General features: G+C 39.7%; 1 protein-coding gene across 6 annotated transcripts in view; it reads right to left on the bottom strand.

The window, feature by feature from the left end:
• The window catches only part of LOC126470207 (arfaptin-2), a 59,351-nt gene that overhangs the window by 21,990 nt on the left and 17,452 nt on the right, over positions 1-19,909 (bottom strand). For all 6 annotated transcript variants that reach the window (XM_050097883.1, XM_050097880.1, XM_050097882.1 and 3 more), the window contains exon 4: positions 18,370-18,479. In XM_050097883.1, coding sequence (XP_049953840.1) covers positions 18,370-18,479 — 110 coding nt within the window. The remainder of the gene's footprint in view (positions 1-18,369; positions 18,480-19,909) is intronic.

Genomic DNA, 19,909 nt, shown 5'->3' with positions numbered 1-19,909 from the left:
TCTACTGAACTGTGACATTAACTGTGGGTATTGTACTATTAATCACAACTGTTAACATTAAAGGTAATATGTTACGTGACACCATCCTTTTAACACTTTATCCATCTTCAGCAACTGTGACTACACTTGTTGCAAAAAATCAACAATCAGCTGTACAAAAGAAATTTTATTTCTTTACCAGTTTCAGACACCTAGTGCCCTTCATCATAAGACTGTGCAGAAAAATATACCACAAATAAGTACAAGCTAGAGAAGAATACTAGAAAATTTAAGAAAGAAAAGTTTAAAAAATTAAAGAAATGGCACATACTTAGAATTATGATATTATTTATGAACGTCAAAAATAAGCAGGTGTGTGCAGGATAGTACTGTAGTCCTATAAGAACACAAGAACAATAATGAAATGCATTAAAGCAAAATGAGTGCATCAGTGCTTACATATGGATTGCAGTACATGCACAAATATGGTGTAAGGACACCAAACAACAACATCATGCGAGAATTGGAGCTAATCTGCTGATGACATGCATACCTTCAGATTAGTCTCACAGTGGGGCTAAAAGTAAGATAAAGTAATAAAACAATAACTTACACAATTATAGTTGGCATAAAATATAAGACAAAAGTGTAAGTGTGCATAACCAGCATATTAACTATACATAAAATCCTACATATTAATGAAACCAAGTGTGAAGCGTATCAGGAGGTCATAAGCTGTAACTGGAGTAATTGGAGAAACAATTCTCAGTCAGTAGCTAATATGAAGGATTAGAAAATGACTACAGAAGAAAGCAAGCATGGGCACAATTGTATACTGCTATTTTAGTGAAACAACTAGTACTGGAACATATACAAGATCACAAATATGATTCATGAAATAATTCTAACTAGCGACATTCGTACCAATTGTATGGTAAGCTTTATAACACATTGCTGAACTGATGTAGAGAGGTCAATAGCATATTTGCAGGAAACACATCTGTGTAAACAATGTGCAAGATGTGTAATGGAGCTTGAAGCAATAACAGGAGTAAGTACAGAAATAAATTCCTAATCAGTAGCCAAGATGAAGGGTCAAAATAACTATAGAAGAAAAGAAATGTGATCATGGTAGTATACTTCTGTTGTAGTGAAATAACTAGTTCAGGAACGTATAAAATGTCGTAAATGCACTTTGTGAAGTTATTCTACCCAGCGACATTCATACAAATTGTACGAAATAAATACAATAGGTTTGACTGACTGACCGATGTTACATTACTAAAAGTACTACTTAACCATAAACACTAATAGTAACTATAATGTAAAACACCTGTAACTATAAGAATACAATGTCTACAGCTCATTTCTTATATATGGCTAACCACCTACAGCAAAAATGAATCCCTGCCTGCACGTTGTAGATGGCTTAGTATATTTAACAATAAATGGCTATCTACCTGGTAATGAAGTTAGCCCCCACTCTGGGACCAACCTGAAAATATTGCATTTCATCAATAGATTAGCTTCAGTTCTTGCGTCATGTCTACACTTGTTGTTTGGTGTCCGTATACCACATCTGTACATGTACTATGATCCACATGTGAGCAATCACAAGATCTTTCTGCATCAAAGTATCTTATTAGAGTATTACATATTACTACAGTACTACGCTGCATACACTTCCTTATTTTTGACACTCGATAATAATGTGATAATTCTAAGAATGTACCACCTCTTTTCCTTTAAATTTTTAAACTTTTCCTTTTTAAATTTTCTAATATTCTTATCTAGCTTGTACTTATTTGTGGTATATTTTTCTGTACAGTCTTCTAAAGAAGGGCACTAGGTGACTGAAACTGGTAAAGAGATAAAATTTTTCTTGTGCAATTGGTTCCTAACGTTTTTTCAACAAATGACACCACTACTTTGGTGAAAGGAATTAACATGACATTACTGGTCAATACATCAAATAGCACTTGGGGAGGACCAACTACATAATGTTAAAAAAATTCGTTCAGCATCTCTACTCATGGAGATGTCCATGGATGATGCGCATTCAAAAAATATAACTTGCATACAAAAAAATATCACAAGCCTTTTCAAGATTGAAAAAGGCATCTAGCAGGTGATCTTTGCATATAAGAGACAGTAGTACAACCACATCTAATAGTGTGTGGTTATCAATGGTGTAATGATATATCCTAAAGACACACTGAAAGTTACTAAGGAACCCTCTGAATTTCAAAACTAAGACAAGACAGTTCCTCACCATTTACTCCAACTTCTTCCTGACATAGCTAATGAGAGTTACGCTATAATAACTACTCATCACAAAATCCTGCCAGAGTTTTGGGAAGAGGATTAAAAGTGAACAGCCGCTGTGCAGTAGGGAGTCATATATTTAGCTTTCATATTTGTTTTGTAGTTTGATTCTTAATTTCTTTCCGAGTGTTTGTGCGCTTGCATATTTAATTACATAAAATCCTTGTGTATTCTCGTATTTGAGAGGAGTAATATTGCTTATTGATAGCTGTAAAGTATAAATTCACGGAGTCATTAGTCAGTTGTTTGTTTTGGACAGCTGGCACCTTCTGTTTATTTCATAGAGTTAGTTAGCAGCAGACAGAGGACAGTGCAATTTCATCTGTGCTTGCAGAGAGACGTGTGCGAGCAGCAGTAGCAGAAACTAGTCGTATATTCAGGTTTTCGTTTTAGTTCCGCAGGTTTAATTCAAATTACTTTGTGTGTTTGTGTGCTTGCATGGTGAAATTTTTCGGATATTTGCGTATTTTCGAGTTAGAAAGGGGTAGTATCAATTTTTAATAACGGTATAGTGTAACACCGTGTAGGCGGTTGTCATTTGTACTAAGACAGGGGTAGGATTGCATTGTAATATCTGTATAGTGGCATAGTCATGGTCATTTGATTGCTTGGTTCGTAAGTAACTGTTCATATATTGCAGCTCCATCTGGCGCTGGTGACGCAACTGTGCAGTTGCATATTGCTGTTTTATTTGTCGCAACTCTATATGTCTAGATATTAGCAGTAGGATGGATAGGGTGTGTGCGTGCTGTGTGCAGGTGCAGGAGGAACTGGGCGCGGTTTGCGAGCAGCTGAGCACGCTGTTGGCCACGGTCAGCCGCCTTCAGGCTGCTGCCTCGAGATGCAGCGACGGCAGAGGGTCTGGCGCGTTGCTTGAGACACTCCATGTGTCGCTTGCTGCGACCTTCTAGTGTACTCGGCGCATTGGGCCGCCCTCACCTCAGGGTGAGTAGCGGACTGCAACGCGTTCGCGTTGCTCGAGGTGGAGGGTCCATGTGGAGGCTGGCCTCGCCCATTCATCCTGTCAGTGGGCAGGTGGCCACTCCTTCAGCAGAGCCCGAGCAGGCACACGGGAGCAAAGGCTTGCTGGTTATTGGGAGCTCCAACGTTAGGCGGGTGATGGAGCCCTTTAGGGAAATAGTGTACAGGGCTGGAAAGAATTCCAACGAGCACTTGGTTTGTCTGCCGGGGGGCCTCATCCAAGATGTGGAGGTGGCCTTGCCTGTGGCTATCGAGCGTAGGGGATGCAGTTGTCTGCAAGTAGTTGCTCACGTTTGCACCAATGATGCCTGTCGCTTGGGTTCTGAGGCGATCCTCAGTTCGTAGAGGCGGCTGGCGGATTTGGTGAAGACCACTGGCCTCGCACGCGATGTGCAAGCAGAGCTCTCTATTTGCAGCATCGCTCCCAGAGTGGATCGGGGTCCTTTGGTTTGGAGCCGAGTGGATGGTCTCACCCTGTGATGGTCTTGGCTGCAGATTTCTAGACTTGTGCTATACGGTGGGGAATCGTAGGATGCCGCTAGATAGGTCAGGGGTGCACTACACACAAGAAGCGGCTACTCGGGTAGCAGAGTACTTGTGGCGTGCACATGGGGGTTTTTTAGAGGCAGTAGTGCGAGGTGTCCTGATGAACACTCACCAGTTGACATGCAGACAGGGAAATCAGGATGTGCTCAGTGTAAAGACACTTCAGCTATCAAGATATTAGCAGTAAATTTTCAGAGTGTTCGGAATAAAGTTCCTGAATTTACTGCCCTCCAGGAAGCGTGTGGCGCGCAAATTATTCTCAGGACTGATACCTGGCTGAACCCTGAGATAGGAAGTTCTGAAATATTTAGTGAGGGTTGGAACGTGTATCGGAAAGACAGATTAGACACCATAGGAGGTGGTGTCTTCACTGCAGTTGACAAAAATATTGTGTCTACTGAGATTGAAGTAGAGTGTTATTGTGAAGTTATCTGGACACATTTAACAGGGCTAGGAGAAACAAAGTTAATTGTTGGGTGTTATTACAGGCCACCAGGTTCCACCGTGACAGTTCTAGAATCATTCAAAGGGAGTCTACACTATGTATCGCAGAAGTACCCGGACCATGCTATATTAGTCGGAGGTGACTTCAACCTACCTAGTATAGACTGGGATGTCTATGGATTCATTACAGGTGGTACAGACAAGCCATTGTGTGCATTACTTTTCAACATATTATCCGAAAACTGTCTCGAGCAGCTAAATCGACAGCCAACGCGTAACGGAAATATTTTAGATCTGGTAGCCACGAACAGACCAGACCTCATCGACGGTGTCAGTGTTGAGACAGGGATTAGTGATCATGATGTTGTCATTACGACTATGGTTACGAAAGTTAAAAAGTTGGTCAAGAAGGCTAGCAGAGTATTCTTACTAGAAAGAGCAGATAAGCAGTTGTTAGCACCCCATTTAGTAAATGAATCGACTTCATTTACTTCCGATACGATGGATGTGGAAGAATTATGGGCAAATTTTAAACACATTGTAAATCACGCATTGGACAAGTATATGCCAAAAAAGTGGGTTACGGATGGAAAAGACCCACCGTGGTTTAACAGCACAATTCGGAGAACGCTCAGGAAACAAAGACAGTTGCACTCCCAGTACAAGAAAGATCAGGAAGATGAGGACAGGCAAAAGTTAGTAGAGATTCGTGCTGCTGTAAAAAGAGCAATGCACAAAGCATACAACCACTACCACCGTCATACCTTAGCAAACGATCTTGCTGAAAACCCAAGGAAATTCTGGTCTTATGTAAAATCGGTAAGCGGGTCGAAGGCTTCCATCCAGTCACTCACTGATCAGTCTGGCCTGGCAACAGAAGACAGCAAAACGAAAGCTGAAATTTTAAATTTAGCATTTGAGAAGTCTTTCACGCAGGAGGATCGTACAAACATACCGCCATTTGAGTCACGGGCAGATTCCCGTATGGAGGACATAGTGATAGACATCCCTGGGGTTGTGAAGCAGCTGAATGGGTTGAAAATAAATAAATCGCCAGGTCCAGATGGGATTCCAATTCGGTTTTACAGATAGTACTTTACTGCATTGGTTCCTCACTTAGCCTGCATTTATCGCGAATCGCCTGCCCAACGTAAAGTCCCGAGCGACTGGAAAAAAGCGCAGGTGACGCCTGTATATAAGAAGGATAGAAGGACGGATCCTCACAATTACAGACCAATATCCTTAACATCGGTTTGTTGCAGGATTCTTGAACATATTCTCAGTTCGAATATAATGAATTTCCTAGAGACAGAGAAGTTGCTGTCCATGCATCAGCACGGCTTTAGAAAGCGAAACACAACTCGCCCTTTTTGCACATGATATCTTGCAAACCATGGATGAAGGGTATCAGACGTATGCCATATTCCTTGACTTCTGGAAAGCGTTTGACTCGGTGCCCCACTGCAGACTCCTAACTAAGGTACGAGCATATGGGATTGGTTCCCAAATATGTGAGTGGCTCGAAGACTTCTTAAGGAAGAGAACCCAGTACGTTATCCTCGATGGTGAGTGTTCATCGGAGGTCACAGTATCTTCTGGAGTGCCCCAGGGAAGTGTGGTAGGTCCGCTGTTGTTTTCTACCTACATAAAGGATCTTTTGGATAGGGTGGATAGCAATGTGCGGCTGTTTGCTGATGATGCTGTGGTGTATGGGATGGTGTCGTCGTTGAGTAACTGCAGGAGGATACAAGATGACTTGGACAGGATTTGTGATTGGTGTAAAGAATGGCAGCTAACTCTAAATATAGATAAATGTAAATTAATGCAGATGAATAGGAAAAAGAATCCCATAATGTTTGAATACTCCATTAGTAGTGTAGCGCTTAACAGTCACGTCGATTAAATATTTGGGCGTAACATTGCAAAGCGATATGAAGTGGGACAAGCATGTAATGGCAGTTGTGGGGAAGGTGGATAGTTGTCTTTGGTTCATTGGTAGAATTTTGGGAAGATGTGGTTCATCTGTAAAGGAGATTGCTTATAAAACACTAATACGACCTATTGTTGAGTACTGCTCGAGAGTTTGGGATCCCTATCAGGTCGGATTGAGGGAGGACATAGAAGCAATTCAGAGGCGGGCTGCTAGATTTGTTACTGGTAGGTTTGATCATCATGCGAGTGTTACGGAAATGCTTCAGGAACTCGGGTGGGAGTCTCTGGAGGAAAGGAGGCGTTCTTTTCGTGAATCGCTACTGAGGAAATTTAGAGAACCACCATTTGAGGCTGACTGCAGTACAATTTTACTGCCGCCAACTTATATTTTGCGGAAAGACCACAAAGATAAGATAAGAGAGATTAGGGCTCATACAGAGGCATATAGGCAGTCATTTTTTCCTCATTCTGTTTGGGAGTGGAACAGGGAGAGAAGATGCTAGTTGTGGTACGAGGTACCCTCAGCCATGCACCGTATGGTGGATTGCAGAGTATGTATGTAGATGTAGTATTGTGGATTTCACTTAGTTGGAAAGCGCCTTCTTTCACACACCAAATTAAAAGTGCCAAGGATTTCCTTGGTCCTTGCTCTGATGTTCTTTAACATGGTTTAATGCATCATGTTCAACGCTGATGATGTGTCATGTTGCAGGTATTACAGAGACTAACATGATGGTAAAAATATACACGCTGTCACTGTTGGAACCAAAATTACAGGCACTTTTCTCTACTAATGCCTGGCAGCAACAAAGTGACTGATCCTGGCTGGCAATAGTAGCAACTAGAGCCAACCCTCTAAGCTGGTTGGTTAGTTGTTTGTTTATCCACATATCACATTACAATAACATTAGGGATGTCAGCTTAATACAACAATAAAACACAATAAAAGGTTGAGAAATATAGAATTGTATAATTACTTTTTGGTTTAGTTAGTACTAATACTGCTGTTACACATTTATTCACCCATCACTAATCACTGCAAACATTACACACAAATCCCACCGGCTGACATCAGGACCATAACATTGTCACCACATCTCAATTACATTCACTGTGTGTTCCTATTTACTTGCCTGAAAAACTATCACCATACCTTCAAAATGATGAAAGATAATTAGCATTTTCCATCACAGTTCTTGGGCACACAATATTCCAACAACACACACTGAGCTTTAAAAGTATGTTGTGGAATGACACACGTTTAACTTCTTAAAATGTCTAAAAATCTTAACTCTTTTTTCCAACCACTACTTTGTATTTATTTGTTTTGATTATCTCTTTCATTTACCTGGACAATGTATTGTGCATTTTGATTTCATAATAGAAAATATTGAGGATTTTGTTTAATTTTTCTTGGTACTTGTAAGTGAATCTTGGTTCTTGTTATACAATAATGAACAGAGATATTAGTGTGTTCATTATTTATGTTAATTTTACTATGCCTAATGGATTGGTTAATGTAATCAAATGGTTCAGTTACAATCCCCTACTCTTTAAGCAACTTTTTACAATGAGCCTGATTACTGTTTTTAGTTATTGTTCTTATGGCCTTTATACATAGTTTTAACACTGTAGACCTAATCTGTTACCATGGTTTAAAAAATAAGGGCAAGAAGGTACCATAGCTGCAGACTGAGTGTATAGAGCAATGGTACATAACTATGAGTCTACACCCTAATGACAGGACTCAAAGAGTGTAACATGCTGATGACATTCTCTTTGCCTCTTATTGTAACGTGCGAGTAAGAAGTCAGCTGATTGATTCATCTGTGGACAAAGAGACGGAGAGTACTACATGGTGATTCCAATATGCTGTCTGTCTTTGTTCCATGCCCTGTGCTCCAGCCACTGCCTACACCACTAACTGGCAATGCTGAGGTAACTGCGGCACTGGGCCACTGTTTCTGCTTGTGTGTTTCCCTACAAAAATGTATATAGTCATACAACTATCACTATCAACTGTTGGAGTAATACTTGTTGTGTTTGCTTTATGTCACTTATAGGGAACTCAGCAGCTAAATACCATCACTGTACCTAAAATAGCATGAGACTCGATGCTAAATGTTTTCCCTGCACCCAGAAGCATAATGCTACATACAGACATTATAGGATGGACCATCATGTTGTCACAGAATATAGAGTATACAGAAAGGAAAGCAGAAGGCAGAAGGCAGCTCCTTTGACTTGTATGAAGTCACGTATTGAACTTGGCACCATATTGAAACAAATTAAATGCAAAATGTTACCTGTTTAATTCTTCACCTGAAAATGGACATTCTCACGAAATTGAAGTAATCTAACCAACTAAATGAAAACATATTTGAAAGGAAACGTTAAGGAAACAATCTGTGGTAAACCTTCTGCTCACAACTTATCACATAAGCTTTTAAATCCATTACTGTTCACAGGTACAAGCTGCCATTGCTTGTTGCTTCAGATGACAATGAAGCAACTTCGTTTTTGCAGCAAACTTATTTTAGTTCTTTATTTTTCTTTTTTGGGGCTTTGCGTTAGTAAATCAACTTCACTTCCATCAGAAATAGTCATTGTAGGATGCACTGCAGGAATATCAGTGTTTGTATCAGTGTTCAGTTTTCATTAATGTTTTCAACCTGAAAGTAATTATTACTTCAAATAAAAAAGTAGGCTGCATTAAAATTTAGTTTATATAAATGTTTTGAATTAGGCCCAGACCTAAAAGTTCACTCTAACATATTATGTAATATGAATCATATTCATTTAATAAATGACAACTGAGAAGAGTCGCAAAGAAACTTTTGTGAAGCTTTGCCCTAATTATAATGTGTGTTTCAGTTTTTCCATTATGCAACACTAAATTGGCTACAAGTAATTTGAGAAATCTGTGTCTACTTGCACAAACTGTTTCTGACTGGGCAGCAGGCTACTTGCACATGGTACCATCTTTTACTTCTATTTTCTCCACACTGTAGTGAGATGTGGCTTTCATTCCAACTTTAAAAACAATGTCAATAGGTTTGATACATTTAGTACAGAGTGACATATTGCCTAAAATAAATCAAAAGTAAAATAGTGAGCGACCACATTTTCACTACAAACGCTTCAAATTTTATGTTCTGATTACTTGAACATCAAGTATCACATTAACTATGATGAATATTGGATAAATAGACACTCCAGCATCAAGTTGTGATACCAGATTATATGAAAGAAAGAAATTTTTTTAGTGCTTTATTAGTTTCCTCACACTTGAATGAGAGGTAGTGTACTCATTTTACTTCAAGTGACAGTCAATATTCATCCCTTAAAAATTGTGGCTGTTACATATTACATGGAATTATCCTACAAATACAAAGAAACTAAAATTCACACTATTCACTGCCACTGTACTTGCAACATACCTGTATGGATACCCCCCCCCCCCCTCTCTCTCCATTTCAAATTTTATTTTACAAAAGTAACTAGGCACTAAGTACACAACTGTAAGTTTACTGAGTTCAGCAACTACAGCTGTCGTGACAACTCCCCCCCCCCCCCCCAATCTCTCTCTCTCTCTCTCTCTCTCTCTCTCTCTCTCTCTCTCTCCCTCCCTCCCTCCTCCTGCTTCTTCTTCTTCTTCTTCTTCTTCTCCTCCTCTACCAATGTGGTGGTATTTTGTGATTACTGCCTGATATACTGAAAGGCACTGAGCACTTAGTCTATATCTTAATTTTTGCAGTGGTGTACATATGCTTATGAATGTGGAATTGTGTTTTATTCATCCTATGATGCACATTTGCAATCCACTTTGGTTTGCGTACCGGAGACATGTCAAAAATTTATAATACAGTTACAATGATTTTTAGACTAATAAATAATAACCATATAATGATATTTCTTGAAATATGTGACACATTGTATCTGGCACAAATTTCCAATTTGTCCTGAATTAATTCATCCACTTTGTAATAACATTTCCGTGTCAGTGCCTCATATAGCTTTCTTTTAAGTGGACCTAAATTCATCCACATTAACTTGTTCCTTTTTAATTTATTACAAATTTTTATTCTCATGTACTGAGGTCCCTGGGCATCTAGTCTGAGGCGGTGGGTGAGGAGAAAAAATTTTCTTTCTTTCTAGTATCTTGTGAATGGGCAAAATGGTCTCCCTCAAGTAATTCATGTCTGGTGTACAAATGGCAATGGAAAATGTTACTAATCCTGTCTGACCTGATGAATCTGGTATGTATGAATTGTTAACATGGTGGATTATGGTAGTTTAAAAGTACAGTCCACTTACTCTAAATGCCATGCCCTAACAGCCGTTTGGCTGAACACCACTCAGTTTACCTTGCTGAGTGCTGGTTTTGGACAACTGTTGGCTCTGAGCACTATGGGACTCAACTGCTGAGGTCATTAGTCCCCTAGAACTTAGAACTAGTTAAACCTAACTAACTTAAGGACATCACAAACATCCATGCCCGAGGCAGGATTCGAACCTGCGACCGTAGCGGTCTTGCGGTTCCAGACTGCAGCGCCTTTAACCGCACGGCCACTTCGGCCGGCAGACAACTGTTCAGCCAGATATCTGTAGCTATATCAGAAAATTGTTAGTGTATTGCAAATGATCAGACTCTCCCAAAAAATAAAAGGCAAAAGCATAACGGGGGCAAAAGCATAATGAGAGACCAGTCACGAAAAACCTACAACTGTGCTGAAGTATGCGTTCAGTATTGTTGGAAGAATTAATCCTCTCAACAGTGCAATCCTTGGTGGTAGTGGCAACAGAATTCCAAAGCACAATAAGAGTTAAGAGAAATTTACTACTTCTTGTTGAGCATCACAGTCTAAATAAATTCAAAGGAGGACATAACTACTTCCACAAAGGCTTTTTGGTGGAAAGACAGACTCTATCTATTCAATACTGTTGGCCAGTTTTTACTTTAGATTATTGACAAGCAGAGTAGAAGGAAGTGGACACTTCCTTACAACTAGTAAACACTAGAAATCACAAGCCATGCAAGTTTACATTGCATAGCCACGGATTGGCATAACCTCAAAACAATAAGTCTACTCAGATTGGTTCACACAGATATATCTGAGAAAGTGTCAACTTATGGTCATACTATGTTAAACTAGCATGGTATGTAATTTTTTTGTGTACCTATTATGGAGATGTGTCCGAACTCATCTGTGTGCTTTACAATACCTCAAGTAGAAAATGGTGTGAATAAAGAATTTATTTCAACAAAATACTTATATGGAAACAGTTACATATTTCTAGTAAATTCAAATAAAATCCTGAATAACCACATTTTCCTATGAGGACCACTGCAAAAAAAAGCAGGAAGGGAGTCAATGAGGTTCTGGAAGGTACAGACAGGAATGTGGAGCCATGCCTACACCATGCCATGATCAGCTGTTGGTTGGTTTCTTGGTTGAGGATCCATGGCACAAACAAATGAATTGAGATGGTCCCACAGATTCTCAATTGCATTTACATCCAGGAAATTTGGTGGCCAGCAGTGTGTAGTAAATTAATCCTGGTGCTCTTCCAACCACGCGTGTACACTGTGAGCTGTGACATGTTGCATTGTCCTGCTGGTAGATGCCATTGTGCCAGGAAAAAACAAAAGTACATACTTGTGTTGATCAACTGTGACTTTTACAATGACAATATCACCAGGGAATGCCACAAAAACATTTTCCAGACCATAATGCTCCCTCCTGTAGCCTGGACCCTTCTGATGAATGTTGCAGGGTATTTGCTTTCTGTTCGATGGAGCACAAAGTGTGACTCATCTGAAATGGCTACCTGTCACCACTCCCATGCAAATTCCAGCCTTTGTCACTGATGAACAGCAGTCAGCATGGGTACAGAAGCAAGCATCTGCTGCAGAGGCTGATATGTAGAAACACTGAAGAGACACTGTTGGTAGCACCTTGGTTATCTGGGCAGTCAGTTGCTTTACAGTTGCTCGTCTATTCACCCAAAACACATTTCCGCAGCCATCATCTAACCATATCATCTATGGCCTGCGGTGCACCACAGTTGCCTCAGCACTGATTCTGGGTAGTGCCATTTTACAATAGACAGTATACTTTAGCCATAGGGGGCACACGAACAGTTTATGAGCATAGCCGTTTTGGGAATGCTACCACCCTTGACCTGAAAGCCAATTATCATGCTATTTTGGACGTCATATAAATCATTGTTTCTGTGTTACAACAACAACTGCACTGTTTTCTGCATCCCGCTGACATGCTTCATACACACTGCACTGTGAGTGGTTATTGCATTTTGACATTGAACACAGGTGGTGGTCACATTATGTGACATGTAAAATATACCACAAAAGATAGTGTGGAAGCCTGTTCACTATTCTTTGCAAATGAGTGCCTCCTTCATTTTTTCATAGCCTTGTATGACAGTACTGAGAATAGCCACCCAGAGTGCATCAGTCAGTGTCAGTCAAATAACGGCCTGCTAAATTTAATCTGGCTGACCTCTAATTTGCACGTTACCTCCAATAATAATACCACAGATAAGCAGAATGAGTGCACTAGTCAGACACTTTGACTTATTCGTCAGTTTATCATAGTAGCTGATACTGTTATGGGTTTGATCAATGGACTTCCAGAAAGTTCTGAATATATACTCTGTGCTGTGCATATGATGTAGTGATTTCATAAGTTGGCTGTTCAGTATGTTAATTATACCGTGATATAATTTGGGCCTCATCACATATGGTTTTCTGTGGCAATGTTAATCACTGTTTAACAATCCGAACTGCCGAGAATTTGTTTTCAGTTGTTATTACTCTTTACTGATGTCTGTTATTAGCTTTGTATGCCACAGTCACCTTGGACACATTTGTTCTCAATATTACTAACACAGTGATTATGTACGATTAACCAAAATAGCCATATTCCAAAGACCCACCCCTGGTGGAAATTAGATGCGTCTCCATTCTGCCCCTTTCATGCCAAAATCAACTCTGTGTGAATATGCTGTACCCCACCTAGAGTCCCAAAGACCACCTTCCTTCAGTGCACTAACAGTGTACAGATGCTCAAATGTTACCACTCCACAGGAATCCTGTTCTGTAATTTAGGTGCACCTATTATTTTGAAGATTGTGACAAACAGTCATAATTGGATCCTTTACATTTTAGAACCGTAACAGGAGGCTGTTTCCAAGTCCGGAGAGAGCTTGAGCAGCACATACTGTGACATATGGTACTTATTGAATATAGGAATATCGATAGCATATCTAACTATGGTACACACAACTAATAAAATGTGGACTAGGATATTTTGTAGATTGGGCATAAGAATACCGCTTTCAGAAGTATGGCAAGGACTGTGGATAGGACGTTCTTCATTTCAGGATATGATGATAAACAGATGCCCTGGTGAAGGATATGGTTCACTTGTTTCAGTCTGGGGTGATAATGGGATGATTTTTTTGGGGGCTGTAGGAGGAGTGTTTCTTTGTGGACTGGTTGCTGGGGTTATCAGAGAATAAGGGCATGTGGTGGATATGGTGTGGAAAGTCTGGCTGCAGACTAGATTTGGTGGGGGAGGTAATACCTGTCTGTGAAGACCTTAGCAAGACTTTCAGCATACTGGGGAGGAACTTCTCATCACTGCAGATGCACTGTCTACAGTTAGTCAGAGTACAAGGGAGTAACTTTCCGGATGGGAAGGGATGGCAGCTATCAAAATGCAGGTACTGTTACTGGTTAGTGGTCTTGGTATAAAACAAACATTTAACATGGCAGTCAGTTGTGAGAGTAAACAAACAAGAATGTACAACTGCCTGAGGGGTGAGGAACAGTGTGGAAAACATGTCTTGTGTGGTGTTGTCTGAAGAACGAGGTCCATGACAAAATTGGAACGTCTCATGGCGGAACCACAAGTAAGGACAGTCACTGCCTGATGTAACATTGTCTTCAAGATGTTCCATACACCGCCACTGCCTGAAGAGTGACCCACATCAGAGTACAATGCCGCTACAATGCCACTCAGCCCACTTTGCAATTCTGCAGTCAGCATTTACAACTGCATCATCTTACTTCAGATTCAGCAGCACTAGTTGTATTACAAGTCACAACTGTGTCGAAGTTTATAGTAAATCGTGCACTGAGATGAGATTATCATTCCATATGGGGTCAAGTGATAAATTATACAGTACAATGGCAGTAACAAATACATAAGTGACATTCTTATGGACACTGACTGTTTCCAAGTTAAGTATTCTATCTTGTTCAAGTTTTAATGAAATAATCTAATATTTTATGTATGTTGTAGTACCTGATCGGTCTCCTCCAAAAATAAATCTAGTCTTGCTAGGACCCTCTATAGTGGCGATATGAACATCTCAAGTGTTTTTTAGATCTGGCATTAAACCCCCATCTCCTTCTCGCAGGGTTGGCAGTCTACATCCAAGATTTGTGTTTCCGCAAAAACATAGTCATTGGGCTTCCTGATCCCTTCTGGTGTCATGGGAGCCCTACTTGAACTCAGTGAAGGACCAGCATTAGTCATTCATTCATTCATTCATTCATTCATTCATTTCAAAAGTAGAAAAGAAAACAATGAGCAACACACAACACAAAGCAAAGTGGAGTACTCTTATCGGTCAGTGCTGGCTACTGAGCAAATGCTTGCCAGTTTTGGCAGTGTCAAACGAGGTTGTTCATGCCCAACTTTACCCCAAAACCATAGTTCAAACATCCTAAACCTAAAACTGCAATGTTGTAGTGTTTGCTTTACAAAAATGGAGGTTTAATTAAACCCATCAGAGGGGGAGGTCAATGTCCAGGAAAGTTGTGCACTGCACTGAGGTAGATACAATGAAGCAAATGGAAAAGTAGGTGTTGGAGCTGTGGTGGAATGATTACATGTCCAAATTGTGAAGATATTGCCAATGACCCTGAAACAGACAAGGTTTTTGGGAGACTAGGAAGGTTTCCTCTAAATGGCCCATAAACTGATTGGCACAGATGGGTGCCATGTAGGTGTTCAAGGCCGCGCTGCTGGTTTGTTTGTATATCTTCCCCACAATGAACAAATAGTTATGTGTGTGGATAAAGGTAGTTTAGACATATAAAGATTAAGATGGTGGTTTTAGAGTCAGAAGGTAGCGTTGGGAGGTAGTGTTTGACAGTGGCCAGACCAAGGGCATGGGAGATGATGTGTGTAGGAAGGTGGTGCAAACAATGACGTGTAGCAATCCGGGTGGTAAGAGCGTGGGGATAGTTGATGGTTGAAAAAGGAAATGGTTCATGTCATCCATATGGAAAGCACATCTGTGTGAAACTGGTTGGAGGTGTTTATCAACAAGAGCTGAGATACTTTAGGTGGGAGAATGTCACGCGTGATGTGTAAGATTGAATCTCTCTTATGTCAATTCCATATAAGAAAATATGAATCAGAGTCACAATATAAATTGAATAAATGCTTTATTCATGAAATATTTATGACAGATTTGATAAATGTATTCACCACTGCCTCTAATGCCGTCGACCCAAGTCTCTTACTATTTTACTGATATCTCAGTGCCACATGAGAGGAAAAAATATATACAGCGTGTCTTTCCTAAGAGTTGTCAGGGACATTTTCTCTGGTATTTTGGTATTTCAGGGGGATATTTGCAATTTTGTTCTTTTTTGTTCTTGCAATGTGTAGCTGGTGTCATCCCAAACAATTTTCCTCATCACCTCTTTCTTACGAAAGCCAGCATTGACACAATATAGTAGTTTGTTTCCTGTTTCAAACAAAACAATTTTGAAATTGGAAATTTATATGCCAGTTCAATAGAGCACTACCAGATTAATCTAGTGCGATGTTCATTTCACTGATATGTATTAACAGGAACAGTGAAACACAAAGAATAATCAGCACTATTGCACTTTTGCACGATTTAGCATTCTGCGCAGGCGAAGGTGGTATGTCGCTGCTGGAGTACTCATTATTCCTTATATTTTACTGTTCCTGTTAACATACACTGGTAAAAAGAATATTGCATCAGACTAATTGGGGACCGCTCTGTAAAATGGACAAATAAAATTCCACTTTAAAGATCATTTTGTTTGTAATGGGGAAACAAACCGACGCTTTCCATTGACGCAGGGTGTTGGATGAAAGATGTGACGAGCAGTATTTGTTTGGCCTGACTCCTATTACACGCTGCAAAAACAAAATTGCAAATATCTGCCGAAGCACCAGAGAAAATGTACCAGAAGACTCTTAGGAGAGACATAATTGTATAGCTGTGTCCAGCAAACTGAAATGTTTTGACCTCATTGCATGTTTGAAGTTGCCATCAGTAGATCACAATATGATTCACTATTTACTGTATGTTCTCTAGGCATACAATGGTGCAGGACTACATCCGTGCAGTGGCAAAAGGGCACAATCAACAGTTTACAGGGTTTCTTGGGGTTTACCAAAGACAAACGTTTAACTCCTTATTTGTTTGTTTGGGTGCTGGTTAATGTAGTGTGCCCAATAGCCATCAACAGCACCAATACATTTAAAGAAACAAAGTCCTGCAGTCTCAAAAACTTGTAGCTAAATTTCAAAGGCATCCATATGACATCCCGTTAACTGAGAGGTAAGATGTTTTGGTCTCTGCCACGTAGAAACTTTATGGCCATCTAGCAAATCGTTAAAGACAAAGTCCATAGACACATGACTAATTTTCAATTCTGTATCAATTTCACTATATGTTACCTGATTAGCCTCTCACTTATCACTCAATTTAATGAAGCAAAATTTTGTAGTAATAGTAGTAGTAGTAGCAGCAGCAGTAGCAGTGTATAGGCATATAGAGAACAATGTATCAATGGATGTTAACATAAAAATTTTGAGCAATGAGAGTGATTCATACTGAGGTGGCAAACAGGAAACCCTATATTTAGTCTTCATCCTCAGATGTATGTCTGCTAATTGCTCACACTTAAAACTAAAGTCAATTGCACTATGTTTCTCCTGCCTCATATACTCCTCAAAGTGGAGTTGCAATATTGCTACAGTTGCCAATATTGCATTTACCATCGTATCACACTTCCTGGAACCTACAATGGAAGACTACCCATATCTTTTATGTAAAAGTGAACTTAAACTTTCCACTTCAAGATGCTGATTTTTACAGCTAAATCAAGGCTATATTCTGACTCAGGCTCATATCTTGCCATCTATTACTGAAAAATAACCTATTTATAATCATTGGCTTCATCTGTAAAGTGTAACTCCACATGCTACAATACAGTGCATGACAAGAAATTTCATATCAGTATTCGTCATTTTCTATCCTACTTCAACTGCATATGGAGTCAAGGGCAAAAAAGATCTATACACCTTGGTGTGCACCTTACTCTCATATTCTCACAATCCCTATGCAAGATACACAATGGAGGTACAAGAATTGTCCTACAGTCTTCTTTCCAATACTGATTCTCTAACTTTACCAAACAGCATTTTTCGAGAACATAGTCCCATCCTTCTTAAGATTCCCATGTAAGTTCCCTGAGGATTGCTGTTACACTTTTACATGGTCTATACTGACCTGTTATGAACCAAGTAGTTGGTATGTGGATTTGTTCAATGTCTGCCATCAAGCCTTGGGAAAGATTTCAAATGCTGGAGCAGTACACAATAATTACTCAAGTGTCTTGTATGTGGTTCAAAATGGTTCAAATGGCTCTGAGCAGTATGGGACTCAACTGCTGAGGTCATAAGTCCCCTAGAACTTAGAACTACTTAAACCTAACTAACCTAAGGACACCACACACATCCATGCCCGAGGCAGGATTCGAACCTGTGACCGTAGCGGTCACGCGGTTTCAGACTGTAGCGCCTAGAACCGCTTGGCCACTCCGGCCGGCTGTATGTGGTTCCCCCTTCACAGAATGTGGTCCTGTTATTACCTGAGCTGCCTTTCCATTCCAAACTGTCTTTTTACTTGCAACAAAAAGAATTTAAAAAATGAAACTGCAATCAATATAGATGAATAAAAACAAAACCTCTCAACCTGAAACTTATAGCAGACGCATTCACTTTTGAGAAATGACAAATGGGATAGAGTATGAGGTTATCGTATTTTAAACTGTGAGTAACTAATGATGAGTTTTCTTACCTGAGTTTGTACAACATGATAGAAATGACTGGCAAGGGCTCGAGACAGTCTCAAGATGTTTGAATACTTCCGTTGAGTGTCTCGCAGCTGTTCAATCTGAGCCTCCAATTCTGTACAAAAAGAAAAAAAAAAGCCGATAACTTTTATTATTTGAAATTAGCAATGTGAACAATTGCACTAGTGATTTTGTGTGTGTGTGTGTGTGTGTGTGTGTGTGTGTGTGTGTGTGTGTGGTGGGGGGAGGGAGGGGGGGAGATGCATTTTCAGACTGGTATTTCAAATTTTAACCATTCTTCCCACTCCATGGCGTATCAGGTACAGCACCCATGGGCAGTATTACGAAAGTAAAATAATCTTGGTTGCAGAGGGAACAATACTTTTACTGATGGGTTTCGCCCTTGTGGGACATCATCAGAAAACCTGTAAGAAAAAGAAAATAGCATTCCTCAGGGTATGGTCCTGTCCTACAGAGCTTTACTGGAAATTAGAATGATTTACTAAGGACCTTACTTCCATATACTGCAAAAATCTGTATTCATCACATCTATGGGGACCATTGCTTGTACCTGCTGGGCAAAGAATGGTATAATTCAGCTACTGAGAACTAAGGTGTCGCAGAAAACCATGAAAAGATTTATACTCGCTGCAAACCTTACCTCAAACACATCAGAGTTAGTTGAAAAAGCAGAGCTGGCATGGGACCACACTTACAGGTTGTGAAACCATGTAACATAATCTGTACATTAAGCAATAACTCATTTCAAGTTTTCATGCATAACACATGCTGTTCACTTGTCAGTTGGCTAGGTAATGTTCTCCTATCTGGTGCGCATTATTCGCCTCCTTACCATTACTTCTAACATACTGCAAGAAATTGATACAGTTACCTGTACTCACTTGAAAACTTTACTTAAAAAAAAAAGAAGTAATTAATTAATGTGCATATAGTACTTTATGTATCTGCTATTTAGCACAGGCAGTGCTGCCCTAATTTGTCGGTGAAACGGCTGCCACATGTATTAACATGGATTACACACTAGAGTACACTGCCACATAATCAAATTAAGAGTGTTTACCTACAATAACGTTACTAGTAAACTGATTACAATCAAACCGTGGGTTTTAAGCATAATATTTAACAAACAGATTTATTTCGTCTTAAAATATGCCTGGAGAAATTGAAGAATCACATTCCTATTTACATTCACAAATACCTATGAACCAATATCTTAACAGATCCATGCAAAAATGTGCTAGAATACTTACCAACAACAAAATCAGATGCCTCTATAAAGAAAACGATATGCTTACAGTTTTTGCTTTAGTTGCCTATATGGGCATAGCAAAGCTATTTAATGACAGTGAGTTAGATGAAATGCTGAGGGTTCTAAATGTTACAATTTGGGTAAGTAGTCAGCTGATTACACAAGGACACTGCCAGAAAATTTGAAAGCTAGGAAAGTTTACTGCCAGTCAGCCCACAGTCATACACGCAATAAGAATGAAGTACTTCCATTCACTGAACACAAAGTAAATTTAA

This window comes from Schistocerca serialis, chromosome 3 (genome assembly GCF_023864345.2).
Source record: "Schistocerca serialis cubense isolate TAMUIC-IGC-003099 chromosome 3, iqSchSeri2.2, whole genome shotgun sequence".
NCBI classification, from domain to species: domain Eukaryota; kingdom Metazoa; phylum Arthropoda; class Insecta; order Orthoptera; family Acrididae; genus Schistocerca; species Schistocerca serialis.
Note: the sequence above shows the minus strand (reverse complement) of the source record. Positions and strands in the feature narration are given on the sequence as shown.